General features: G+C 52.7%; 2 protein-coding genes across 3 annotated transcripts in view; both read left to right on the forward strand.

The window, feature by feature from the left end:
- The window catches only part of LOC132380609 (ubiquitin-conjugating enzyme E2 N), a 57,067-nt gene extending 44,802 nt beyond the window's left edge, over positions 1–12,265 (forward strand). Inside the window, exons 3-4 of the mRNA XM_059949538.1 lie at positions 3,781–3,921; positions 11,908–12,265. Of these exons, the coding sequence (XP_059805521.1) occupies positions 3,781–3,921; positions 11,908–11,945 (179 nt within the window). The 3' untranslated portion in view covers positions 11,946–12,265. The remainder of the gene's footprint in view (positions 1–3,780; positions 3,922–11,907) is intronic.
- A 2,191-nt stretch (positions 12,266–14,456) lies between these two features.
- tbc1d25 (TBC1 domain family, member 25) overlaps positions 14,457–27,497 on the forward strand; it is a 42,000-nt gene continuing 28,959 nt past the window's right edge. The window contains exons 1-2 of one of the 2 annotated variants that reach the window (XM_059949541.1): positions 14,457–14,537; positions 26,660–26,769. In XM_059949541.1, coding sequence (XP_059805524.1) covers positions 14,490–14,537; positions 26,660–26,769 — 158 coding nt within the window. In that variant the 5' untranslated portion in view covers positions 14,457–14,489. Of the gene's footprint in view, positions 14,538–18,854; positions 19,024–26,659; positions 26,770–27,497 lie in introns of those variants that run through there. The other variant, XM_059949540.1, reaches the window with a different exon arrangement.

Below are 27,497 nucleotides of genomic sequence, written 5' to 3' on the forward strand. Positions count from 1 at the left end.
ATATCAGGGTGATGACTGTGGGAGTGTGTCGGGGTGATATCGGGGTGATGACTGTGGGAGTGTGTTGGGGTGATATCGGGGTGATGACTGTGGGAGTGTGTTGGGGTGATATCGGGGTGATGACTGTGGGAGTGTGTCGGGGTGATATCGGGGTGACTGTGGGAGTGTGTCGGGGTGATGACTGTGGGAGTGTGTCGGGGTGATATCGGGGTGATGACTGTGGGAGTGTGTCGGGGTGATATCGGGGTGACTGTGGGAGTGTGTCGGGGTGATATCGGGGTGACTGTGGGAGTGTGTCGGGGTGATATCGGGGTGACAGTGGGAGTGTGTCGGGGTGATATCGGGGTGACAGTGGGAGTGTGTCGGGGTGATATCGGGGTGACTGTGGGAGTGTGTCGGGGTGATATCGGGGTGATGACTGTGGGAGTGTGTTGGGGTGATATCGGGGTGATGACTGTGGGAGTGTTTCGGGGTGATATCGGGGTGCTGACTGTGGAAGTGTGTCGGGGTGATATCGGGGCGTTGACTGTGGGAGTGTGTCGGGGTGATATCGGGGTGATAACTGTGGGAGTGTGTCGGGGTGATATCGGGGTGATGACTGTGGGAGTGTGTCGCGGTGATATCAGGGTGATGACTGTGGGAGTGTGTCGGGGTGATGACTGTGGGAGTGTGTCGGGGTGATATCGGGGTGATGACTGTGGGAGTGTGTCGGGGTGATATCGGGGTGATGACTGTGGGAGTGTGTCGGGGTGATGACTGTGGGAGTGTGTCGGGGTGATATCGGGGTGATGACTGTGGGAGTGTGTCGGGGTGATATCGGGGTGATGACTGTGGGAGTGTGTCGGGGTGATATCGGGGTGATGACTGTGGGAGTGTGTCGGGGTGATAACTGTGGGAGTGTGTCGGGGTGATATCGGGGTGATGACTGTGGGAGTGTGTCGGGCTGATATCGGGGTGACTGTGGGAGTGTGTCGGGGTGATATCGGGGTGACTGTGGGAGTGTGTCGGGGTGATGACTGTGGGAGTGTGTCGGGGTGATGACTGTGGGAGTGTGTCGGGGTGATATCGGGGTGATGACTGTGGGAGTGTGTCGGGGTGATGACTGTGGGAGTGTGTCGGGGTGATATCGGGGTGATGACTGTGGGAGTGTGTCGGGGTGATATCGGGGTGACTGTGGGAGTGTGTCGGGGTGATGACTGTGGGAGTGTGTCGGGGTGATATCGGGGTGATGACTGTGGGAGTGTGTCGGGGTGATATCGGGGTGACTGTGGGAGTGTGTCGGGGTGATATCGGGGTGATGACTGTGGGAGTGTGTCGGGGTGATATCGGGGTGACTGTGGGAGTGTGTCGGGGTGATATCGGGGTGACTTTGGGAGTGTGTCGGGGTGATATCGGGGTGACTGTGGGAGTGTGTCGGGGTGATGACTGTGGGAGTGTGTCGGGGTGATATCGGGGTGATGACTGTGGGAGTGTGTCGGGGTGATGACTGTGGGAGTGTGTCGGGGTGATATCGGGGTGACTGTGGGAGTGTGTCGGGGTGATATCGGGGTGACTGTGGGAGTGTGTCGGGGTGATGACTGTGGGAGTGTGTCGGGGTGATGACTGTGGGAGTGTGTCGGGGTGATATCGTGGTGATGACTGTGGGAGTGTGTCGGGGTGATATCGGGGTGATGACTGTGGGAGTGTGTCGGGGTGATGACTGTGGGAGTGTGTCGGGGTGATATCGGGGTGATGACTGTGGGAGTGTGTCGGGGTGATATCGGGGTGACTGTGGGAGTGTGTCGGGGTGATATCGGGGTGACTGTGGGAGTGTGTCGGGGTGATATCGGGGTGACAGTGGGAGTGTGTCGGGGTGATATCGGGGTGACTGTGGGAGTGTGTCGGGGTGATGACTGTGGGAGTGTGTCGGGATGATATCGGGGTGATGACTGTGGGAGTGTGTTGGGGTGATATCGGGGTGATGACTGTGGGAGTGTTTCGGGGTGATATCGGGGTGCTGACTGTGGAAGTGTGTCGGGGTGATATCGGGGCGTTGACTGTGGGAGTGTGTCGGGGTGATATCGGGGTGATAACTGTGGGAGTGTGTCGGGGTGATATCGGGGTGATGACTGTGGGAGTGTGTCGGGGTGATATCAGGGTGATGACTGTGGGAGTGTGTCGGGGTGATGACTGTGGGAGTGTGTCGGGGTGATATCGGGGTGATGACTGTGGGAGTGTGTCGGGGTGATATCGGGGTGATGACTGTGGGAGTGTGTCGGGGTGATATCGGGGTGATGACTGTGGGAGTGTGTCGGGGTGATGACTGTGGGAGTGTGTCGGGGTGATAACTGTGGGAGTGTGTCGGGGTGATATCGGGGTGATGACTGTGGGAGTGTGTCGGGGTGATATCGGGGTGACTGTGGGAGTGTGTCGGGGTGATATCGGGGTGACTGTGGGAGTGTGTCGGGGTGATGACTGTGGGAGTGTGTCGGGGTGATGACTGTGGGAGTGTGTCGGGGTGATATCGGGGTGATGACTGTGGGAGTGTGTCGGGGTGATGACTGTGGGAGTGTGTCGGGGTGATATCGGGGTGATGACTGTGGGAGTGTGTCGGGGTGATGACTGTGGGAGTGTGTCGGGGTGATGACTGTGGGAGTGTGTCGGGGTGATATCGGGGTGATGACTGTGGGAGTGTGTCGGGGTGATATCGGGGTGACTGTGGGAGTGTGTCGGGGTGATGACTGTGGGAGTGTGTCGGGGTGATATCGGGGTGATGACTGTGGGAGTGTGTCGGGGTGATATCGGGGTGACTGTGGGAGTGTGTCGGGGTGATATCGGGGTGATGACTGTGGGAGTGTGTCGGGGTGATATCGGGGTGACTGTGGGAGTGTGTCGGGGTGATATCGGGGTGACTGTGGGAGTGTGTCGGGGTGATATCGGGGTGACTGTGGGAGTGTGTCGGGGTGATATCGGGGTGACTGTGGGAGTGTGTCGGGGTGATGACTGTGGGAGTGTGTCGGGGTGATGACTGTGGGAGTGTGTCGGGGTGATGACTGTGGGAGTGTGTCGGGGTGATATCGGGGTGACTGTGGGAGTGTGTCGGGGTGATATCGGGGTGACTGTGGGAGTGTGTCGGGGTGATATCGGGGTGACTGTTGGAGTGTGTCGGGGTGATGACTGTGGGAGTGTGTCGGGGTGATATCGGGGTGATGACTGTGGGAGTGTGTCGGGGTGATGACTGTGGGAGTGTGTCGGGGTGATATCGTGGTGATGACTGTGGGAGTGTGTCGGGGTGATATCGGGGTGATGACTGTGGGAGTGTGTCGGGGTGATGACTGTGGGAGTGTGTCGGGGTGATATCGGGGTGACTGTGGGAGTGTGTCGGGGTGATATCTGGGTGACTGTGGGAGTGTGTCGGGGTGATGACTGTGGGAGTGTATCGGGGTGATGACTGTGGGAGTGTGTTGGGGTGATATCGGGGTGACTGTGGGAGTGTGTCGGGGTGATGACTGTGGGAGTGTGTCGGGGTGATATCGGGGTGACTGTGGGAGTGTGTCGGGGTGATATCGGGGTGACTGTGGGAGTGTGTCGGGGTGATATCGGGGTGACTGTGGGAGTGTGTCGGGGTGATGACTGTGGGATTGTGTCGGGGTGATATCGGGGTGACTGTGGGAGTGTGTCGGGGTGATATCGGGGTGACTGTGGGAGTGTGCCGGGGTGATGACTGTGAAGTGTTTTGGTGTGATGTTGGAAGCTGAGGCAATACAAGTTGCTTTAACAACCCCCTCACCTCCGCTGCAGACAAGTGGTCGCCGGCCCTGCAGATTCGGACGGTACTGCTTTCCATTCAGGCTCTCCTGAGTGCCCCCAACCCTGATGATCCTCTGGCAAATGACGTGGCAGAACAGTGGAAGAACAGTGAATCACAGGCTATAGAGATCGGTGAGTGTACTCGGCACCTGGTCCTACTGGGGCATTGGTGTCTACTTTCACTTGGTCTGACTCCGCGAGTGTGAGATTAGATAGTTTAGAGGGAGCGTAACTCTGTGCCTGACCGCATGATGGAGAGTGATGGGACGGTGTGGAGGGAGGTTCACTCTGTGTCTGACCATGGGTGTGTGTGATGGGACGGTGTGGAAGGAGTTTCACTTTTGTCTCACCCCGGGAGTGTGTGATGGGACGGTGTGGAGGGAGATTCACTCTGTGTCTGACCCTGGGAGTGTGTGATGGGACGGTGTGGAGGGAGGTTCACTCTGTGTCTGACCCCGGGAGTGTGTGATGGGACGGTGAGGAGGGAGATTCACTCTGTCTGACCCTTTTTTTTAATTACAAAATCCTTTATTACAAATATCGGTGCTATACAATATATACAAAACAGTGGCAAACACAATTACTTCTCTGCAGATAGACAATAGACATTACACCAGAATGTTGCCATCTCTATCCACGATGGCATTTACACCCCACGGAGCCCATTGGTCTCAAAACTCCTCTAAGGTCGCCGTGGACTGCCCGTGTTATTTTTCAATATTCACCTGGGCACGAACATACCCCCTAAACATTGCCAGGTCGTCTGCCCGGGGAGAGCCTCCCGCCACCCGTTTTCAAGACCCTCGGATGGCGGATTTCGCCAGCCCCAGGAGCAAGTTGGCTAGGACATCCTCATCCCTCCATGCCCCCTTCCTTACTGGATGACCATATATAAATAGGGTGGGGCTAAAATGCAACCAGAAGGCGAGAAGCAACCCACGCAGATATGCAAAAAGAGGCTGCAGCCTCACACACTCCATGTTCATGTGTTACACGGTTTCCTCCAGCCTGCAGAAGTGACATGCGGGTGGGAGATCCATGTACAAACTGAAGAACTTATTGCAGGGCACCGCTCTATGCAGCACCCTCCATCCGAGATCCCCTAGTTGCATGGGAAGAACTCCCTCGTAAAGGGAGTTCCAGTGGGGACCCTCCTCACCTCCAGGTGGAAAGATCGACAGCCATGGCGTGTTGGGATGGTGGACAAGGGTAAGGAAGTGGAGGATGTGGAGTAGCAGCCCATACAGATACCTACTACTTGCATCCCTGAATGGGACTGTGGGTATCGATGAGAGACGGCTCATGTTGTGTGGACACGGCTCCCGGAGAAGATTGTGGGGTCTGGGCCCGACCAGCAGCTCGGCCTGAGTCGGTCCACACACCTGAGCCGCACCAACATCCACTGAGGTAGGGCAATGGTCGGTCAGGACCCCGCCCTCCGCCTGAGGAGGGGATTCCCGGCCTGAGGCGACCACGTTCCAGACTCTCAGTAGGTCCTGATAGAAGCCTGGCAGACTCCGCAAAGCCGTACGGCTGACGCCCGCCGGTGGTAGCCGCACGTCTTCGTGAAGACAGCAGCCCCTCCGGAGGAAGAAAGTCGCTAGCACGTGCCACCTGGAAGGGTGCTCGGCGTCCAGGAATCTCTGCAGAGTCCTGAGGCGTAGAGCTGCCAGTTGCGTTCAAACGCACACCAGCGACTGTCCGCCCTCTCCCACTGGGAGACTCAAGACCGCCGCAGAGACCCAGTGTTTCCTGTTGCCCCAGAAGAAGTCCACTAACTTCCTCTGCATTCTTGCAACAAACAGGGCAGGAGGGGCCAAGGTGACCATCCGATACCACACCATGGCCTCCAGCTGGTTTATGACCACCACCCTGCCTCGATAGGAAAGCACCCTGAGAAGGCCTGACCAGTGCCCCAGCCGGGCCATGACTTTCGTCTCCAGGTCCTGCCAGTTCGCCAGCCAGGTCTCCCCAGAAGGACTCAGGTAGGGGAGGTGCCTAGTGCTCCACTCAAAAGCTCTCATCTCCTCCGGCAGGGAGTCCACCTGCTACTGACCCACTAAGAGTCCAGAACATTTCGCCCAGTTGATCCTAGCGGAGGATGCCACCGAGAAAACTTCTTGGCACTCGCGCATCCTCCGCAGGTCATTGGGATCTGTCATCATGAGGAGTACATCATCGGCGTAGGCTGAGAGGACGACCTCCATGTCCGGTTCATGCAGAACCAGACCTGTCAGCCTTCGCCGTAGGAGGCTCAGGAATGGCTCGACACAGATCGCATACAATTGACCGGACATGGGGCATCCCTGATGTACTCCTCTCCTGAAGGGAATGGGCGCTGCCAGTGATCCATTGACCTTAACAAGGCACTCCACAGCAGAGTATAGGAGCCGAACTCGGGCCTCAAAATGTGGTCCGAGCACAAAGGCCTGCAGAGTGCCCACTAGGAAACTGTGGTCTATCCGGTCAAATGCCTTCTGGTCAAGAGAAAGAAGTGCTGCCGGGGACCCAGTCTCCTGCTGCAGGCGGATCAGGTCCCGTACTAGGTGGACATTGTCCTGGATGGAGTGGCCTGGGACTGTGTAAGATTGGTCAGGATGAATCACCTGTCTCAGTACTGAACCAAGACGGTTGACCATTGCCTGGGCGAAGATCTTGTAGTCCGCGCACAAGAGGGAGACCGGGCGCCAGTTCTTTAGCAGGCAGAGGTCTCCTTTCTTGGGCAGTAGGACCACAACAGCTCCCTGGTGGCTAGGCTCTCCGCTTGAACAAGGCTGTAATCGACCCCCAGGACATCCCAAGAAGCCTGATAAAACTCTACACTCAGACCATCTAAGCCAGGGGTTTTACCCCTCTGGAGTTGCCGAAGGGCAGTAGACTGCTCCTCCCGAGTCGGGAGCGTCCAGACGCGCTGCGTCATCAGGGCTGACCTTTGGTAAATCTTCCCAGACTTCACTGCACACCCCCGCATTTGACGGATCTGGTGAGAATAAGGACCGATAGAAAGTGCGGACTTCTTTGATAATTTTGTCGGGGTCCGTGATGGAGGAGCCATCAGCAGCCAGTAGCTCCACCAGCTGCTTTTGAACTCCCCGCCACTTCTCCAACGAGTAGAAGAAGGGTGAGCCGCGGTCCAAATCTTGCAGCATTTGGATCCGTGACCTCACATACGCACCACGGGACTGCTGAAGCTGCAGATTCCTGAGTGCGTCCTTCTTCTCCTGGTATTCCTGCCACATTTGATGGTCTCCACTTATCGGACCAAAACAGGACTCCAGGTCAAGCAACGCTCTCTCAAGCCGCTCAATCTCAGAGCCCCGCCTCTTTGTCGACCCCCTAGTGTACTCCCGACATAAAAACCGGATGTGGGCCTTACCCACATCCTACCACAGCCGTAGGGAGCTGAACTCTCTCCGTCTCTCTCTCCAGGTGGCCCAGAACGCTCGGAATGAATCCCGGAATCGGCTGTCCTCCAGCAGCCGGTTGTTAAAGTGCCAATACCCGGATCCTACCCGAGGGTGCAGAGGAGTAAATTCCATACACACAAGGTGATGATCCGAGCACGACACCGGCCGCATGGAGGACGCCGACACGCGGGAGACATAAGCCCGAGAGATATACAAGTGGTCTATCTGGGAACCCCCCCCCTCTAGATCTTCTGGAGAAGGCACTAGAGTCGGGGTGAAGATTCCGCCAGCTGTCCACCAAGTCAAAGGAGCCAGCTAGCTCCTTTAACTTTTTCGCTGATGCTGGGTTGCGTTGGAGGCCCGAGCTGTCCTCCACTTCGAGGGTACAGTTGAAGTCTCCCCCGAGGATGATGCAGTCCCCAGGATCGATGGAACTCAGCAAGGTGGACAGCTGACAGAATAGGCGCGTCTGCAGCATACACTTCGCTTCGGAGCATACACATTGATAAAATGTAACGGTACTCCATCCAGGTGCACAGCCAGGTGGAGCAGACGGCCGGGCACAACATCTTGGACTCCTACGATTTCTGGCCGGAAGGTTGGGGCCAACAGGATTGCCACCCCACTAGAGTTGGAGCTAAGGTGACTGATGTAGACCCCGCCCTGCCACTCCAGGAGCCAAGCAGACTCGTCCCCCGGGGTGGTATGGGTTTCCTGCAGGAAACTCACCGCGTATCTCCCATCCCTGAGGACTGAGAGATTGTTATATCTGCGGAGAGAGCCCCTGCTACCATTTACATTAAGACTAGCTATGGTAAGTTTCGTGTCGGGAGCACACTAGGCCTTAGCACCAGGACCCTTCCCACTGAGATCGGTGGCGCCCTTAGCCACACTCTCCCAAAGAAAACTAAGAATATTCTTCGCTTTCCGGGCACGACTGCTACCATCGCTACCCTGTGACCCACCATCTCCCGAAGGAGCGAGGCTGCTTTCCACCCTGATGTCCCTCACCGGGTCATCCAGAAAGGATTTCAGCTGCCGTCTGTCATTCCCTGACACAGCATTCCTCTTCCCCTTCCCCTTCCGTCTGAGGATGACCCTCAGGGACTTCACCAGCCTCGGCATGCTAGGCCAGCGAAGCGAGGCTAGTTTAGGCCGATGCTTTGCACCCATGGAGGAGTGAATAAACTCTCTGATCTCCTCCACAGGTATCAATGGGGATTTTTCAGGAAGGGTGAGAATGTCCATTGTCTCACTATCAATAGAATCTCCTTCCAACCCCTCACTGCAGACAGATTCCCCACCTTCCTCCTCATGTGGTGTATAAGGTGGCTGCCCCTGTAACCCACACTGCACAGCGGGTACCTCCCCTATACCTTCCCGCTCCACCGTTGCCTCGGTCTTATCCACAGTTGCGACGATGGAGGGAAAATCCCCAGGGACTCCCTGCAGGCCATTAGTTGATGGGGTTGGCATGCACACTGCCCAGGAGACAGGCATGAAGGGGACCCCAGCAGCTCTGGTCCAAGGGATTCACCGGCAGCCTGATGCTGACAGTGAGAGAGCTTGGTCTCCTCTCCACTTGTACTATTTAATACATTTGCCTCCAGGGAGGCGCTTACTGCTAAGTCCTGGGTGGAGGGCTCCAGGTCTGTTTTAGGTGTGCAAACAGGCCCAGCACTAGCTTCCTGCACAACCACACCACCTACCACAGGACTGGTGGCTACATCAAGGTTAGACACAACTTCCACCCGGATTCCCACCCCTTTCTGGGACTCCCCCGCATCTACATTCCCTGCCCGCTTGGGGGAACAATCCCATCTCCTCTTCAAGCCGGAGGAGCACACAGGTGCGGGATTCACCGATGGAGCGTTACTCTCCGCTTCCATCACCCCGTCCAACTGTACGCTTCCCCGAGCCTCCCTCTCCACCTCAGGGCAAATGGGCGTGAGCTCTGCGGTCTTGGGGGCTGACTTCTTCATGTGTTTCGATTTCTTCCTCACTTTCCTTCCTCGCACAGGCTCCACCCCATCCCTCGCCTGAACCTCCCTGCATGTAGCCTCAGGAACACTCGCCTGAACCACAGGGGTAGGAGCAGAGACTGGAACAGACGTAGGAATAGGGACAGGGGTAGAGACAGGGTCGGGGCAGGAGCAGGGGCTGGCACAGGTGTAGGATCAGGAATGGGATCAGGGGCAGAGGTAGCTGGGGCATTAGTTCCCGGAGTGGACTCCCTGGGTTTTCGGGTGTTCGGACAGTCCCTCCGAAAGTGCCCCACCTCCCCGCACGCATGGCACCGTGGGCGCTTAGAGCTCCAATACACCTGATAATCTACCCCCTCGTGTCGGACAGTAAACCGGCCCTCAACTTCATCCTCCTTTTCCAGCTTCATGAATACCTGTCGCCGGAAAGAGATTACGGTCTCCTGAATTTGTGCCTGATGGCAGTTATTTCTGACCGTACTTGCCCCAAGCGTGCTAGTGCAGGAAGCAGGTCCTCGTTGGGGATGAAAGGCTTTATGTGACCGAGGACGATGCGTTGTGTGGGAGCTGTCACTAGCTCCATCTGTAAAAAGATGTTTTCCACCGTGATCCCCCTACTGAGGGCCCGATGCACCAACTCATCATTCCTCAGATAAAACACTGCCTTCCCGAACTCTTTCTCAGTGGCCAAAACACCATCTCTCACCAACAAGTCCTCCATAGCCTCCGCGCACTTTTCCAGGGTAGTTCCAGTTCGCAATATACATTGCACTCCGCGTTCCACTTTCACCGTCCGAAACAGGGCGTGTTCCGAGGCCGGAGAGGCAGCCGCCTTTGCATAACTCCCCGAAGGCCTGCGACTCCCTGTAGACCGGTCCAGCATGTTGCTTCTGTGTCTGAATCGAGAATTATATGCTGGTGTTGATTATAAAGTCCTGGAGCGAGTTGAGTAACTGGCTGGAAAAGTTTGTACTCGACGGTACCTTGCTGGCTCACTGCCAGAAATTCCAGCGCCAGGAAAGGCTCCGTCAGTCCTGCAGAACTTCCAGGCCGTGAGAGGTCGTGATGTCTCAAACGATGTTTCGGCTCCTACACCGAATGTGAGTCACGACGATAGAGATGAAGGAGGTTGTCCCGATGTCAGTGGGGGAACATCGGCGTTTGTCTCCAGATTTTGGAGCGACCCGGCTTCCTGGCGAGTTGCCAGCGGCCACAGCTGGGTGCTAGGCAGTTCGCAGCCGTCAACGAACTCCGTCCAAACTGGCAGAAAAACTCCAAACAAAGCTTCCACACTAAACCAGCCGCTCACTTAGATGTTCAACAGACGTTTCAAACCAATTTCCAAGTAAATCACGATCTTCTTACAGCAGTTTTTCCTCGATTTCTCCCAGCGCAATCAGAACAGCTCCACTCTGTGTCTGACCCCCGGAGTGTGTGATAGGACAGTATGGTGGGGGATTCACTCTGTGTCAGACCTCGGGAGTGTGTGATGGGACGGTGTGGAGGGAGTTTCACTCTGTGTCTCTCATCGGGAGTATGTGATGGGACAGTGTAGAGGGAGCTTCACTCCCAGGGAGAGTGCGATGGAATGGTGACGAGAGAGATTCACTCTGTGTCTGACCCTGGTAGTGTGTGATGGGACGGAGTGGAGGGAGATTCACTTTGTGTCTGACCCCAGGAGTGTGTGATGGGACGGTGTGGAGGGAGATTCTCTCTGTGTCTGACCCTGGGTGTGTGTGATGGGACGGTTTGGAGGGAGATTCAGTCTGTGTCTGACCCCGGGAGTGTGTAATGTGACGGTGTAGAGGGAGCTTCACTCTGTGTCTGACCCCGGGAGTGTGTGATGTGACGGTGTAGAGGGAGCTTCACTCTGTGTCTGACCCCGGGAGTGTGTGATGGGACGGTGTGGAGGGAGATTCACTCTGTGTCTGACCACAGGAGTGTGTGATGGGACGGAGTGGAGGGAGCTTCACTCTGAGTCTGACCCCGGGAGTGTGTGATGGGACAGTGTGGAGGGAGATTCACTCTGTGTCTGACCCCGGGAGTGTGTGATGTGACGGTGTGGAGGGAGATTCACTCTGTGTCTGACCCAGGGAGTGTGTGATGGGTTGGTGTGGTGGGAGATTCACTCCGTGTCTGACCCTGGGAGTGTGTGATGGGACGGTGTGGAGGGAGATTCTCTCTGTGTCTGACCCTGGGTGTGTGTGATGTGACGGTGTAGAGGGAGCTTCACTCTGTGTCTGACCCCGGGAGTGTGTGATGGGATGGTGTGGAGGGAGATTCACTCCGTGTCTGACCCCGGGAGTGTGTGATGGGATGGTGTGGAGGGAGATTCACTCCGTGTCTGACCCCGGGAGTGTGTGATGGGTTGGTGTGGTGGGAGATTCACTCCGTGTCTGACCCCGGGAGTGTGTGATGGGACAGTGTGGAGGGAGATTCACTCTGTGTCTGACCCCGGGAGTGTGTGATGGGACGGTGTGGTGGGAGATTCACTCCGTGTCTGACCCCGGGAGTGTGTGATGGGACGGAGTGGAGGGAGATTCACTCCTTGTCTGACCCCGGGAGTGTGTGATGGGACGGTGTGGAGGGAGATTCACTCTGTGTCTGACCCCGGGAGTGTGTGATGGGACGGTGTGGAGGGAGTTTCACTCCGTGTCTGACCCCGGGAGTGTGTGATGGGATGGTGTGGGGTTTGGCCAAATTACTCTGATCTGTGTTCTGTCTTGCAGCCCGTACATGGACCAAACTCTACGCCACGAGCAGCTAAGGTGCGAAGGCAGAGATTCCCCTGGCCTGCCGTCACACTCCCTTCACGCCAGCCCACGACCCCAGCGAATGTACAGCGTCCATCGAGTTGTGGGCTGCCCGCAGCATTCATGGAGAAGTGGGGTTCCTGATCGGCCATGGAGTTGTGGGCTGCCCTCAGCGTCTATGGTGGGGTTCCCTCCTTTTATTTATAACTTGAATCGTATGGAAATGCTGAAAAAAGAATCCCTGTTTTTTTTTTGTAATGATCTGTAGACCTGGGACAATGCGATTTGTTTTTTTGTGTATGATGTGTATATATAAATAAATGATTGTATGGAACCATGGCTCCCGTCGTACCTCTGTCAGTTGGCGGGGGAGGCTCTTGTTCTCATCCTGATCATGTGAGGAGGGAGCACCACACTGGGGTTGGCACTGCTTTGGTGCTGGAGGGACAGCGGGCAATGGAGCGTCGTGATGTGGGAAGGGCTGCGAGGACGGAGTCCCTCGCACACAGGAGGGGTGACGAGCTGGATGAGCTGTACGGTGGGTGGCACGGTGAAAGGAGGGAGCACCATGCTGTGGAAGTGGTTGTGAGGAGGGAGTGCCACGCTGCGGGAGAGGCAGCGAGAAGGGAGTACAGTGACATGCAGGGGTGTCGAGGAAGCTCAGAACTATGGGAGGGGCAGTGAGGCGGAATTCTGAGGCATCACTGTGTTCAGAAGAAACTCCCCCAACGCTGCTTTCTTCATCAGTCTTCAGTCCTGGCTCGACCCCCCCCCCAGCCTCTGTCACTATTCCCACCCTCCCCTCCTCGTCCCCTCCTACTCCTTCCATCCCCCTCTCATACTGCCTATCAGTCCGGAGGAAGGGCTTCGGCCCGAAACGTCGACTGTCTGATTCCCTCCACAAACGTTGCCCCACCTGAGCTCTTGAAGCGTCAGCAGTCTGTCTGTCGTTGACCCAGCCCAGGGAAGATTAGGAAAATTTGCTGTCTTTGTTGCACGTACAGTACATCGAAACATGCAATGAAATGCGTCGTTTGCGTCACCGACCAACTCAGTCCTGATGATGGTGCTGGGGCAGCCCGCAACTATTGCCAGGCTTCTGGCGTCATCATAGCATGGCCATGACTTACTGACCCTAACCTGTGCATCTTTGGAATGCGGGAGGAAAGCAGGGCACCCGGAGGAAACCCCCACAGTCGCAGGGAGAATGTGCACACTTCTCACAGACCGCGGATTGTTGGCACTGCTGTCTCCATCATGGGCACCAGCATCCAGCGCATCTTCAAGGAGGCGGCATCCGTCATTAAGGACTACCTCACCCTCTTTGCTACCATCAGGGAGGAGGTACACACTCGACAATGCAGGAACTGCTGCTTTCCCTGCGCCATCCGATTCCTGAATGGACACTGAACCCTGAACACTGATCTCTATGCCTCTACTTTTCTTTCTCTTTGTACTACTTAATTAATGTTTTTTGTATATTTAGTTTTTAGTATTACTGCATAACAACAAACTTCAAGAAGTGCCAGTTTCTGATTCTGATCTCCCGGGAGAATTCCCCACATTTACCCACAAGTAGGGCTGTCATTGATGTAAACACAGTACAGACCAGTGGTTTGCAAACATTCACCAGGGGCCGGACTTGCAGGCTGGGGGAGGTGTGACATTACCCACACTCGCCGCCAAGGGAGCCAACCTTCGACACCTTCGTTCACCGTTCATGCCCGTGCAATGAGAGGCCATCCGTTACCTTGACAGCTTTCTTCTGAAGGCCCTTAAACCCATCCCCAGAGCTGGGGAAGGCAGATTGTCTTACCTACCCCTCCCACGTGTCGACCACCTCTCCTGTCCAGTTGGGAGAGCTATGCGATGGGGATCGGGGAGAGGAGAGTCAGCTCAACTCCATTATCCCATCAAATGGCCCTCTAACAGGCTGAATGGTTTGTGTTATTCTGGGTGTGTACAAGGGCCAAATCACTATCTCTTGGGGTGCATGAGATGGGGTGAACTGCCTCTAACGTCACTTGCATTGGGTCAGCCAGACTGAATGGCTTCGCCCATAAAGATGGGGCTGAATGGCCTCTCCTATACTGGCTCCACAATCCCCTAAGACCTGGTATGGGCAGAACACCCTTTGAGGAGGGATAACTGGAATGATTATCCCCTCCTAACCCCCCCAGATGGGCTCTGAATTCCCAAGTGTGAAAGACAAAGGGGCCGAGCAGCCGCTCTTACCCCAGGTATCGGAAGACGGCCTATCCCCAGGGTTAGGATGGGACTGATGGGCTGAGGCAAGTGAACTGAACTCCCGGTCCCTGGAGTGTCGTCTACTATCCCCCAAAAGCGATGGGGCGGGTCAGACGGGCCGAGCTACCATCTCCCAACCCCGAGGGAGCGAGAAAGACGCAGCCGGGCCGAACGGCCGCTCATTAAACCCCACCCCGGGTCCGAGGGACCGGCGCCGTTGCCAAGGGCACGGTCCCGCCCTCCGCCGGATGTGACGCGCCAAGGCGGTGATCGGATGACGTCATTTCCCGGGGAATGTACACAGAGGGAGAATGGCGGCGGCGGCGGAGGAATTGGAGGTTGTGAGGGTGCGGGTGAAGGTAGGTGGCCCCGGACAGGGATGGGGTGAGAGAGAGGGTGGGGTGGCATGGTTGTTGGTGAGACGGAGAGGGTGGAGGTAGATCGGGGAGGGTGGGGGCTGGTGGAGTGAGGAGTCGAGGAGGGGCGGGGAGAGAGGGAGGGTGAGTTAGGTATCGGGGAGGGCTGACGAGAGGGACGGTGAGTGATGGTGGAGTTAATGTGAGGGGCCGGGAGAGGGAGAGTGAGAGGTGGAGTGAAGAGTTAGGGAGGGGCGGGGAGAGAGGGAGAAAAATTGAGTGATGGTTGAGTTAATGACTGAGTGAAGGGAGGGAGGGTGAGTGAGTGATGGATTTAATGTGAGAGAGGGAGTCGGGGAGTGGCAGCGAGAGAGGGAAGGTGGAGTTAGGGGGCGGGGAGGGTGGAGTTAGTGACTGAGTGAGAGGGGTTTGGGGAGAGTGTGAGTGAGGGTGGAATTGGATAGGTACAGGGAGGATGAGTGATGGTGAAGTTAATGAGTGGGGAGAGGGTTGGGGGCTGAGGGTGGAGTTAACGACCGAGGGGAAGGTAAGTGATGCTGGAGTTGATGACTGAGTGAGGGGCGGGGCAGTGAGAGGAGGGAGGTGGAGTTAGGTGTTATGGAGGGATGAGGGGAAGGGATGTTGGTATGCAGATAGGTGTATGATGAGGGTGGAGGTAGATGTATGAGCAGGGAGCATGGAGGAATGTAGGGAGGGGGTAAGGAATGGCGTACAAGAGATGAGGGGGAATTCGAGGTGGTGAGGTTGAAGGTAGGGGTGCTGTGGGTCCGGAGTGATTGGAAGATGTTGAAGTTAGGTGTGTGGGCAGGGAGATGAGTGAGGGGTTGGAAATAAGAGGCGTAGGGCTTTGAAGGGTGAGAGAGTTGACTGCAGGCTGAGTTAGTTGGGGACGGTGAGAGCGGGAGATGGTGTGTCGAGGTGCCGTCGAAGATCGGTACGAGGTGAGGAGTGTGAAGGCAACTTGAGGTCCACATCCACAGATCCCTCAAAGTTGCTGCACAAGTTGGTAGTCTGGTTAAGAAGCAGCATGGAGTGTTGGCCTTCGTTAATCGGAGAGTTGAGTTCAAAAGGCTTGAGGTAATGTTGCAGCTGTGGTTCGACCACACTTGGAATATTGTGTTCCTTCATTATAGGGAGGGTGTGAAAGGTTTAGAGAGGGTGCAGAGGAGATTCACTAGGATGCTGCCTGGATTAGAGAGGGTGCAGAGGAGCTTCACCAGGATGCTGCCTGGATTAGTGAGGGTGCAGAGGAGATTCACTAGGATGCTGCCTGGATTAGAGAGGGTGCAGAGGAGATTCACCAGGATGCTGCCTGGATTAGAGAAGGTGCAGAGGAGATTCACCAGGACGCTGCCTGGATTAGAGAGGGTGCAGAGGAGATTCACCAGGATGCTGCCTGGATTAGAGAGGGTGCAGAGGAGATTCACTAGGATGCTGTCTGGATTAGAGAGGGTGCAGAGGAGATTCACCAGGATGCTGCCTGGATTAGAGAGGGTGCAGAGGAGATTCACTCGGATGCTGCCTGGATTAGTGAGGGTGCAGAGGAGATTCACCAGGATGCTGCCTGGATTAGAGAAGGTGCAGAGGAGATTCACCAGGACGCTGCCTGAATTAGAGAAGGTGCAGAGGAGATTCACCAGGATGCTGCCTGGATTAGAGAGGGTGCAGAGGAGATTCACTAGGATGCTGCCTGAATTAGAGAGGGTGCAGAGGAGATTCACCAGGATGTTGTCTGGATTAGAGAGGGTGCAGCGGAGATTCACCAGGATGTTGCCTGGATTAGAGAGGGTGCAGAGGAGATTCACCAGGATCAGGATGTTGCCTGGATTAGAGAGGGTGCAGAGGAGATTTACCAGGATGCTGCCTGGATTAGAGAGGGTGCAGAGGAGATTCACCAGGATGCTGCCTGGATTAGAGAGGGTGCAGAGGGGATTCACCAGGATGCTGCCTGGATTAGAGAGCATGTCTTTGTTTGAGCGAGCTGGGGCCTTTTCTGTTTGGATACAAAAGGATGTGAGGTGACTTGATAGACGAGTACAAGATGATAAGAGGCTTAGATTGAGTTGGACTGCCAGAGACTTCTTCCCAGGGTGGAAACGGTTAATATGAGGGTGAGGAATCTCTGGGGGGGGGTGATGACAGGTTTTTTTTAACGTATTGGCAGCAGAGGTAGATACATTTGGAACATCTAAGAGACTCAGGTGGGGATGTCGATGAAAGAAGAATGGGGGGTGGGGAGGCCGATGTTGATCTTGGAGTAGACTAAAATGATAGTACAGCATTGTGGGCCAAAGGGCCTGCACTATATTGTCCTGTTGTAGGTTTTAATGAGGGGAAGGAAGTGGGGAGAAAGGAGGAGGGGCACAGGTGGAAAGGGGGGAATGGAGAGTTTCTCATGGAGGGAGGGAGGGAGGGAGGTGGAGGATGGTGTGTGGCAGGCAGGGAGGGGTGAGGAAGGAAAGAAGGGGGTGGGTCAGAATGAAGAGGAGGTGGAGGGGGTTTGGGTCAGAGGAAATGTGAATGGGAGAATGGGGTGGAAGCGAATGGAAGCTCGGGGTGGAGGTGCCTCTGTTGTACCACGGGCTTCGTGTCGCCCACTGCTAATCTTCCACCTGCTCGCTCGTCGAGAAGTTTATTGCTCTCTGCTTCCCCACCATGTGTGGTAAAGAGATTTGATCTGCTCTTCGGGGTTCACAAGAACGAGGGGACATTTCCACGGGCAGGAGACACTTGGATGTGGGGAAGTAGTTACAGGACTGGCGGCCAGAATTAAGTTAACTATTGTCGCGTGCCGCGGTCCACGTTGGACATTCCGAATCCGTTTTAATATCCTTGGGCATGTTGTGAGATCTGTTGTTTTTGCATTGTAATACATAATAACAAATTACGGTAGATGTATCTATTATAAAGTTTAAATAAGTTGCGCAAAAAGAGAGAAGAAAGTAGTGAGGTAGTGCCCATGGGCTCAATGTTCATTCAGACATCGGATGGCAGAGGGGAAGAAGCTGTTCCTGAATTGCGTGTGCCTTCAGGCTCCTGTACCTCCACCCCAATGGTACATGTATTGGGCAATGGGGTCCTTAATGATGGGCGCTGCTTTTCTGAGGCATTGCTCCTTGAAGACGTCCTGGATGCTGGAGAGGCTGTTGCCCATGATGGGGCTGACTTAGTTTGCATCTTCCTATAGCTGATTTCTCCCGTGCATCAGATAGTGATGCAACCATTCAGGATGCTCTCTACGGTACATCTGTCGATTTTGTCTTCTGGGACATACCAGATCTCAAACTCCTGATGAAATGTGCCTCCTTTGGAGCAGCATCGATATGTTGGGCCCAGGAGAGATCCATAGAGATATTGACACCCAGGAACTCGAAATTGTTCACCCCTTCCACTGATCCCTGGGATGTGTTTCCTCGGCTTCCCCTTTCTGAAGTCCACAATCAGTTCTTTGGTCTTACCATTGATACAGGTTACTGTTGAGGTAGAACGTTGTAAAACAATAACGGAATGCAGAATGAAGTATAACAGCTACAGGGAGAAGCAGACAATAAGGTGCAAGAGGTCAATGACAATGAGGTCAAGAGTCCATCTTATCAAACCATTTGGTAGTCTTGAAGATTCACCAGTTCCTGATGACAGATCTCTTCCTGAAACATTTATTCCCCTCCATAGATGCGGCCTGACCAACTGAGTTCCTCCAGCAGTTTTTATGCATTAGTCTTAAAGATTAGCTTTATTTGTCTCATGTATATTTGAGTGTCCGGGTGGAGATACGTCTCTACCAAAGGCGCTCCTTCCCTCTGCTAGCCTGCAGGTCACACATGGGCAAGGTGTGGCACCTGCTTAGCCCCTGATAAGGTTAAGTGAAGCCATGGGATCAGGTGGTATGAGCAACTGGTGCAGATCACAAGTTCTGGTTCTGCGACCACTGACATCAGGCAGACAGTCTCTGAAGAGTATTGATAATGGCTGGGGGCACACACGTCTTGTAAAGACACTGCCCAGAAGAAGGCAATGGCAAACCACTTCTGTAGGCAAATTTGCCAAGTACAGTCATGGTCATGGACTGACCGTGATCACCCACGTCATCAGACGTGGCACGTAATGAATGAAAGTACAGAGAAACGTAGATGCTTGTGGATGTGCTGGGAGAAGCTAGCAAATGTCTCCAAGTTCCAGCACTAACATAGCTTTCCCACAACTTACCAGCTCTAACCCTTTTCAAAGTAACTTATTATCAAAGTGCATATTTGTCACTATATGCTACTCTGAGATTCATTTCCTTTCAGGCAGTCACAATACAGCAAAGAAATACAAAGTTATCAATTAACAACTGCACGCAAACACTGACAAACAGCCAATGTATAGAAGAAGACCAATTGTGCAAATAGATAAATATCACTGAGAACATGAGATGTTGAATCCTCGAAAGGGAGCCCGTAGATTGTGGACCCAGTCCAGAGTTGAGGTGAGTGAAGTTATCCACGCTGGTTCAGGAGCCTGACGGTTGAGGGGTAGTAACTGTTCCTGAACCTGGTGCTTTTGAGACCTGAGGCTTCTGTACCTCCTTCCCGATGGCAGTAGCGCAAAGGGAGCGTGGCCTGGATGCTGGGGTTCCTCGATGAAGGACGCTGCTGGCTTTCGTGCGGCAGTGCCCCTTTGTAGATGTGAGGAGGCTCATTGAAACCTATCGGATATAGAGTGGACGTGGAGAGGATGTCTAGGACTCGGGGGCACAGTCTCAGAATGCAAGGATGCCTATTTGGAACAGAGGTGAGGGATTTCTTTAGCCAGACAGTGAATCTGCAATTCATTGCCACGGGTTGCTGTGGAGGCCAAGTCATTGGGTAGGTTTGAAGTGCAGGTCGATAGGTTCTTGATCAGAATCAGGTTTAATATCACTGGCATATGTCATGAAATTTGTCTTGTGCATCAGCAGTGCATTTATAACAACTATCAATTACAGTAAAAAGTGTGTGTGTATATATAGAGTTAAATTCAAATAGAAATTTGAATTGTGCTCAGTTCTGGTCACCTCACTACAGGAAGGATGTGGAAGCCATAGAAAGGGTGCAGAGGAGATATACAAGGATGTTGCCTGGATTGGGGAGCATGCCTTATGAGAATAGGTTGAGTGAACTCGGCCTTTTTTCCTTGGAGCGACAGAGGATGAGAGGTGACCTGATAGAGGTGTATAAGATGATGAGAGGCATTGATCGTGTGGATAGTTAGAGGCTTTTTCCCAGGGCTGAAATGGTTGCCACAAGAGGACACAGGTTTAAGATGCTGGGGAGTAGGTACAGGGGAGATGTCAGGGGTAAGTTTTTTACTCAGAGAGTGGTGAGTGTGTGGAATGGGCTGCCAGCAACGGTGGAGAAGGCAGATATGATAGGGTCATTTAAGAGACTTTTAGATAGGTACATGGAGCTTATAGGTAAGCCTAGTGATTCCTAAGGTAGGGACATGTTCAGCACAGCTTTGTGGGCCGAGGGGCCTGTATCGTGCTGGAGGGTTTCTGTGTTAAATAAAACATAGTGAGGCAGTGTTCAATGCCCATTCAGAAATCCGATGGCAAAGGGGAAGAATCACTGAGTGTGTGCCTTCAGGCTTCTGTACCTCCTCCCTGATGGTAGCACTGAGAAGAGGGCATGTCCTGGGTGATGGGGGGGGGGGGTCCTTAATGATGGATGCTGCCTTTTTGAGGCATCGCCCCTTAAAGATGCCCAGAATCTACTACCCATGACGGAGCTGACTGAGTTTACAAATTTCTGTAAACTCCCCTTTAGTAAGAGCGTCAAAGGTTATGGGGAGACTGCAGGAGAACGGGGTTGAGAGGGTTAATGGAATGGCAGAGCAGATTTGATGGGTTAAGTGGCCCAATTATTTCCTGTATCATGAACTAAAGTGAAGGGCAATATGTTTTTGAAAGGTGAGGGAGAAATGGGGGAGAAAAGGAGACAGTAGGATGCTGGAAATCTTCAGCGGAAACTCAGCAGGTCAGGCAGCATCTGTGGAGAGGAACGTGGAGCTGACGTTTCGGGCCGAGACCCTTAATCAAGACTGGCGAGGAAGTGGGGGAATAAGGTGGCGTGTGGGGAAGGAGGGCAAGTTGGCAGGTGAGGGGAATGAATGGGGAATTATGGGATTGGTGGAGCAGTCAGACTGAGGAACAGAGGGAGAAGGTGATGGGCAGTTCGTGAGGATGGGGTCACAGGGATAAGGGAAAATACCATGCTGGGGGGAGTGGTATTCATTTCTTGTATTTATATGAAGTCGTTCTCTCTGCTGAGCTGAGACCCATGGGGGAAATGGTTCCCCTTGACCCAATTGTAAATGGGCGCTGACTTGTTAGTAATGTTCTCCAATAGCTGGTGCGGCCCAGCCCGTTTGGAGGCCTAGGCATTCTTGTGACACTCAATGTCTTGCCACAATACAGTTTCCAAAGCCTATTACGTCCCCTCAAGGTATTCCCAGTTACAGAGTCGCACGGCACAGGACAGGCCATTTGGCCCAAGTTGTCCGTGCCAACCCATCTCTGCAAGTCCCATTTTTCCACGTTTAGCCCATGTCCCTCTCGACCTTTCCCATCCAAATGGCTGTGGAATGGCCTCAATGTAATGGTCCCTTCTTTGTAAATGGGTATTTACTGCTGCAGTATAGCGCGATTGACATCAGTGATAACAAACCTGATCGACTCCTGTGTGAATGTTGCCAAGGCAGGGGTTAAGTGCACAGAGCAGATCTTCCCTTTGCAGAGGGCCAGAGGCCGTTAGCATACTGAGACAAAATAAGGATCCAAGGAACTCTCCACTGGGGGGGGGGACAGTGAGAACAGGGGCAGAGGAGTAGAATTTGGCTATTTGGCCCATCGAGTCTGCTCCGCCAGTCCATCCTGGCTGATTTATTATCCCTCTCAACCCCATTCTCCTGTCTTTTCCCTCTTACCCCATGGATGCCCTGGCTAATCAACAACATATCAACCTCCACTTTAAATATCGTCAAGTCAACTTTTATTGTCACTTCGACCATAACTGCTGGTACAGTGCATAGTAAAAATGAGACAACGTTTTTCAGGACCATGGTTTACATGACACAATACAAAAACTAGACTGAACTATGTAAAAAAAAAACAGAGAAAGCTACACTAGACTACAGACCTACACAGGACTGCATAAAGTGCACAAAAACAGTGCAGGCATTACAATAAATAATAAACAGGACAATAGGGCAAGGTGTCAGTCCAGGCTTCGGGTATTGAAGAGTCTGATAGCTTGGGGGAAGAAACTGTTATATAGTCTGGTCATGAGAGCCCGAATGCTTCAGAGCCTTTTCCCAGACGGCAGGAGGGAGAAGAGATTGTAGGAGGGGTGCATGGGTTCCTTCATAATGCTGTTTCCTTTGCGGATGCAGCGTGTAGTGTAAATGTCCGTGATGGCGGAAAGAGAGACCCTGATGATCTCAGCTGACCTCACTATCAGCTGCAGGGTCTTGCGATCTGAGACGGTGCAATTTCCGAACCAGGCAGTGATGCAGCTGCTCAGGATGCTCTCAATACAACCCCTGTAGAATGTGATGAGGATGGGGGGGGTGGTGGGAGATGGACTTTCCTCAGCCTTCGCAGAAAGTAGAGACACTGCTGGGCTTTCTTTGCTATGGAGCTGGTGTTGAGTGACCAGGTGAGATTCTCCGCCAGGTGAACACCAAGAAATTTGGTGCTCTTAACGATCTCTACTGAGGAGCCGTCGACATTCAGCGGGGAGTGGTCGCTCCATGCCCTCCTGAAGTCAACAACCATCTCTTCTTGTTTTGTTCACATTCAGAGACAGGTTGTTGGCTCTGCACCGGTCCGTTAACCGCTCCTCCTCTCTGTAAGCTGACCCGTCGTTCTTGCTGATGAGACCCACCACGGTCGTGTCATCGGCGAACTTGATGATGTGGTTCGAGCTGTGTGTTGCAGCACAGTCGTGGGTCAGCAGAGTGAACAGCAGCGGACTGAGCACGCAACCCTGGGGAGCCCCCGTGCTCAGTGTGATGGTGTTGAAGATGCTGCTCCAAATATACTCAATTCCCTGGTCCCCACAGCCGTCTGTGGCAAGGAATTCCACAGATTCACTGCCCTCTGACAAATATTCCTCCTCATCCCTGTAGCGTCAGATTAGCAGCATTCACAGGAAAACACAAACCAAATTACACACAGTTTAAAAGTCAATGTCCGTGCTTTAACGAATCTGGCACCACTCGTGGCAAATGCAGTGTAGAACGGCACAAGACGTATGGTGGAACGGCTTCTTCTCTGGTTGTATCGCCGTCGGGTACAGAGGGTTGCAGTTTCAGCCAGCTCTGTCACCGGGTGCCAGCCTCCCCACTATCAGGCTTCCAAGTCAGTGTATCATCAAAGTGAATGTCCATCACCACATCCAGCCCTGAGCTTCAGTTTCTTGTTGGCGTACTCTGGGAATCTACAAAATAGTGACTATAACAGGGTCAATGAAAGATTAACCAGAGTGCAGAAGACGACAAACTCTGCAAATGCAAATATAAATACATACCAATGAATAACGAAAGCATGCGATAAAGTGTACTTGAAGAGCAGTCATTGGTTGTGGGAGCATTTCAACGATGGGGCAAGTGAGGCTGAGTATATTCAAGTTTATTCAAGTTATTATTCAAGTCTTATTCAAGTTCCTGATGGTTGAGGGGTAATCACTGTATCTGAACCCGGTGCGGTGAGTCCTGAGGCTCCTCTCCCTTCTTCCTGAGGGCTGCAGCGAGGTGAGAGCATGGCCTGGGTGGTGGGGGTCCCTGATGTTGGACGCTGTTTTCCCACGGCAGTGTTTTTGTGTGGATGTGATCAATGTTGGGAGGGCTTCAGCTGTGATGGATGGGCAGAATCTATTCATTTTTTTGGCTTTTTTCAATCAAGGGCATTGGCGTCTTCAAAAAGCATTGCCTCAAAAGGGTGGCATGCCTCGTTAACCCCCCCGCCCCACCTTGCACCACCATCCATGACTTACCCTCTTCTCATTACTACCATCAGGAAGTACAGGAGCCTGAAGATGCACACTCAATGTTTTAGAAACAGCCTCTTCACGCTGCAATTAGATTTTTGAGCGGTCCGTGAACTATTTTTGCTCTCTTAGCCTATTTATCTTGTTATGTAAACATTTGTAATTTGTCATACCTGTACTGATTCAGGAAAAAGAATCAGTATTTTCATGTGTGTATCAACAAGAGGAAAGTTCAAGTTTTATACCGCTGAAGCATAACTCAACACCCTGACCAGCATGACATACCCCCCGTGAGCTCTGCACCCCAAGAACGGAGTCAGGTTTATTGTCTGATGGGCAAGCCGACGTGTGGTGTGAAGCTTCCCTGCAGCTGCATCACACTCACAAGCAGCACAGGGCAAAAGTCTTAGGCATGTATATAAAGCTAGGGTGCCTAAGCCTTCTGCACAGTACTGGAGTGATCTTATGTACTGCTGCTGCAAAAACACAGATTTCTTGACACGTGAGGGATGATAAATCTGATTCTGATGCGGGTCTATTGTGGACTGAGAGTGGGAAAGGGGCAGGGAGAGGGGAATTATGGTCGGGGAAATGGGAAGTAATAGGGAAGCACCAGAGACACATTCTGTAATGATTGCTTGGAATCGAATGACCTAGCCTGGTGTCTCCGGGCTGGGTGTGCCTGTGTCTGCACCCTTCCCTGACACTCCTCCTCTGCCACCTGTCCCACACCACACCCTTACCATTCCCAGAATACTTTGCTCCCGCCGGATTTACAAACTTGCTGTCTGCTCCACGTTGACAAAAATGGGACTGTGCTAATGTCTCGCTGTATGTACATGTACCCAAGGCCGTTGCACAGTACTGTAGTGTCAGGTTAGCAGTATTTGCAAATAAAAACTAAACTACACCAACTTTTTCTTAAAAAAAAGGTCAATTTCAATTCAATGCAGGAGATTGGTTGGTGCTTTCTCATGTTTCAAAGAGGTGGTAAGTTTGACTTCCAGCGACAGAAACGTGAGCTGCTTCTTAGCACTGGGTCAACTGGTGTTGGAAATGAGAACTCTTTGTGAACTTCCTCAATGAACGGCCTGGGAGGAAATGAACTACATCATCCTCACCCGGTAAAAGCAGAGCAATTTCTCCAGGAGAGTGCAGTGAGAATCAGAATTAGGTTTAATATTACCGGCATGCATCGTGAAATTTGTTAACGTAGTGGCAACAGTTTGATAAATATAGAAAAAAGCAATAAGTAAATCAATTACAGTAAGTATGTATATGCATATTCACTAAAAACAGTGCAAAAAAAACAAATAGTATAAAAAAGTGTTCATGTGTTCAGTGTCCATTTAGGAATCAGATGGCAGAGAGGAAGAATCTGTTCCTGAATAGCTGAGTGTGTGCTTTCGGTACCTCCTCCCTGATGGAGTGGAGGATATTTATGTATCAGACCGCAAGCTATAGAAGCACAATTAGGGCAACACACGCAGACTGCTGGAAGAACTCAGCAGGCCAGGCAGCATCTTTGGAAAAGAGTACAGTTGACGTTTCAGGACAAGACCCTTCAGCAGGACTGGAGAAAAAAAGATGAGGGGTAGAGTTAAAAGGTGGGCACGGCCTCAGAATAGAAGGACATCTCTTCAGAATGGAGATGAGGAATTTCTTTAGCCAAAGAGTAGTGAATCTGTGGAGGCCAAGTCATTGGATGTACAGTATTGAAAGCAGAGATTGATAGATTCTTGATTAGTAAGGTTGTCAAAGGGTCCGGGGAGGTCGGAGAAAGGGGGTTGAGAGGGATAATAAATCAGACATGATGGAGGAGAATTGATGGGCAGAATTGCTCCCTTGTCATATAGTCTTATTTCTGGGCCAGTGGAGGCTGAGAGGAGACCTGATAGAAGCATAGACAAGATAGACAGTTGGACCTCCTCTAGGTAGAAATGTTGAATTTTAGGTGAGAGGCGGGAAGCTTAAAGGAGGTGTGCGAGGCAAGTTTATTTTTAAACACCTGAAGTTATAGAACACTACAGCTCAGAAACAGGCCCTTCAGCCCATCTAGTCTGTGCTGAACTGTTATTCTATCTAGTGCTATCAACCCACACCGAGAGATAGCCCACCACGTACCTATCCAAACTTCTTACATGTTGCATTGAAAGCGGTGGCCAGCAGCTCTGCTCACAGCTTGTTCTACACTCCCAGTGAAATCTCTCCTCAGATTTCCCTGTAAGTATTTCACTTTATATATAAAACGAGGCTCTTTGACAGGGACATAGACGATAGCAAATTGGCGCGAGGGAATGGTTAGATTGATCTTGGAGTAGGTTAAAATGACAGCACAACATTGGGAGCCTGCACTCGATTGTATAGTTTGTCTTCTTTTGCACATCGGTTGTTTGTTGGTCTTGATTTTTGAAAATTCTTTTTTTCCCTGTAAATGCCTGCAAGAACATGATTATCAAGGTAGTATACAGATGTTTAGAGCAGGAATGGAACCGGGTGTGATCTTCTGCTGCTGAAGCCCATTCACTTCAAGGTTGTTGTGTTGTACGTCCAGAGACACTCTTGCGTGCACCACTGTTGAAACGTGTGGTTATTTGAGTTACTGTCAGCTTAAACCAGTCTGGCCATTCTCCTCTGACCTCTCTCAGTAACAAGGTGTTCTTGCCCACAGAGCTGCCGCTCACTGGGTACTTTATGTTTTCTGGCATAATTCTCTGTAAACTCTAGAGACTGTTGTGTGTAAAAATTTGCAGGGGATCAGATACTCAAACCACCCCATCTGGCACCAAGAATCATTCCACGGTTTAAGTCACTTTCATGCCCCATTCTAATGTTTGGTTTGACCAACACCTGAACTTCTTGACCATGTCTGTATGTTTTTTGTGCGCTGAGTTGCTGCCAGATAATTGGTTCGATTAGATATTTGCATTAACGAGCAGGTGTACATAATAAAGTGGCCACTGAGCATGTTTGTATTGGAGTATTTCTTTATACAGCCACCCTCGGCTGTTCCACAAGTGCTGCCTGCTCTTCTGATTGGTCAATCAGACAACGTGCCTGCTCTCCTAACCTCCTTCTCTGTGGTTCGCCCAACAGAAATGTGAAGGCTTGCTTCCTCCAGTGTTCCGCACGTTTGCCGTCGACCCCCAGATCACCTCCTTTGAGGTTCTCCAGCACATCCTCATACGAGCCTTCGATTTAAGTAGGTGAGTGACAACAGACCGTCGATATCCGGAGAGTGATGAGACACTCCCTGCTCGCCTGGGTGGAGTTAGTCCATGCACTCCTCATCCGCCACATTATCTTTCCCCACATCTACAAGTCAGGAGTGTGATGGGACGCTCTCCACTTTCCTGGGTGGCGTAGGTCCATTCACTCCACATCCGCCACATTACCCCACCTGCAAGTCAGGAGTGTGATGGGACGCTCTCCACTTTCCTGGGTGGAGTTAGTCCATGCACTCCACATCTGCCCCATTACCCCACCTGCAAGTCAGGAGTGTGATGGGACGCTCTCCACTTTCCTGGGTGGAGTTGGTATATGCACTCCACATCTGCCCCATTACCCCACCTGCAAGTCAGGAGTGTGATGGGACGCTCTCCACTTTCCTGGGTGGAGTTAGTCCATGCACTCCACAACTGCCCCATTACCCCACCTGCAAGTCAGGAGTGACGGTTTCCGCAGACCAGAAGGGCCATCTGTGCAGAGGTAGTTCTCCTTCATCGCAGGGAAGGACTCAGATAATCATGCTGTGTGTTCCTGCACCTCCGCTTCAATCCCCCACTTGCTCTCGAAACCCCACCGTCTATAGATGGTCGCATTCACCCTCTGGTTTCATCCTAGTCGTTAAATCTTGGGGGTGAAAAAGCCACGAGGTAAAATTGCAGCTCCAAAAAAACTATTCTTAAAATATTATGTTCAGTTCTGGTTTTTT

This window comes from Hypanus sabinus, chromosome 24 (assembly GCF_030144855.1).
Source record: "Hypanus sabinus isolate sHypSab1 chromosome 24, sHypSab1.hap1, whole genome shotgun sequence".
Lineage (NCBI taxonomy): Eukaryota > Metazoa > Chordata > Chondrichthyes > Myliobatiformes > Dasyatidae > Hypanus > Hypanus sabinus.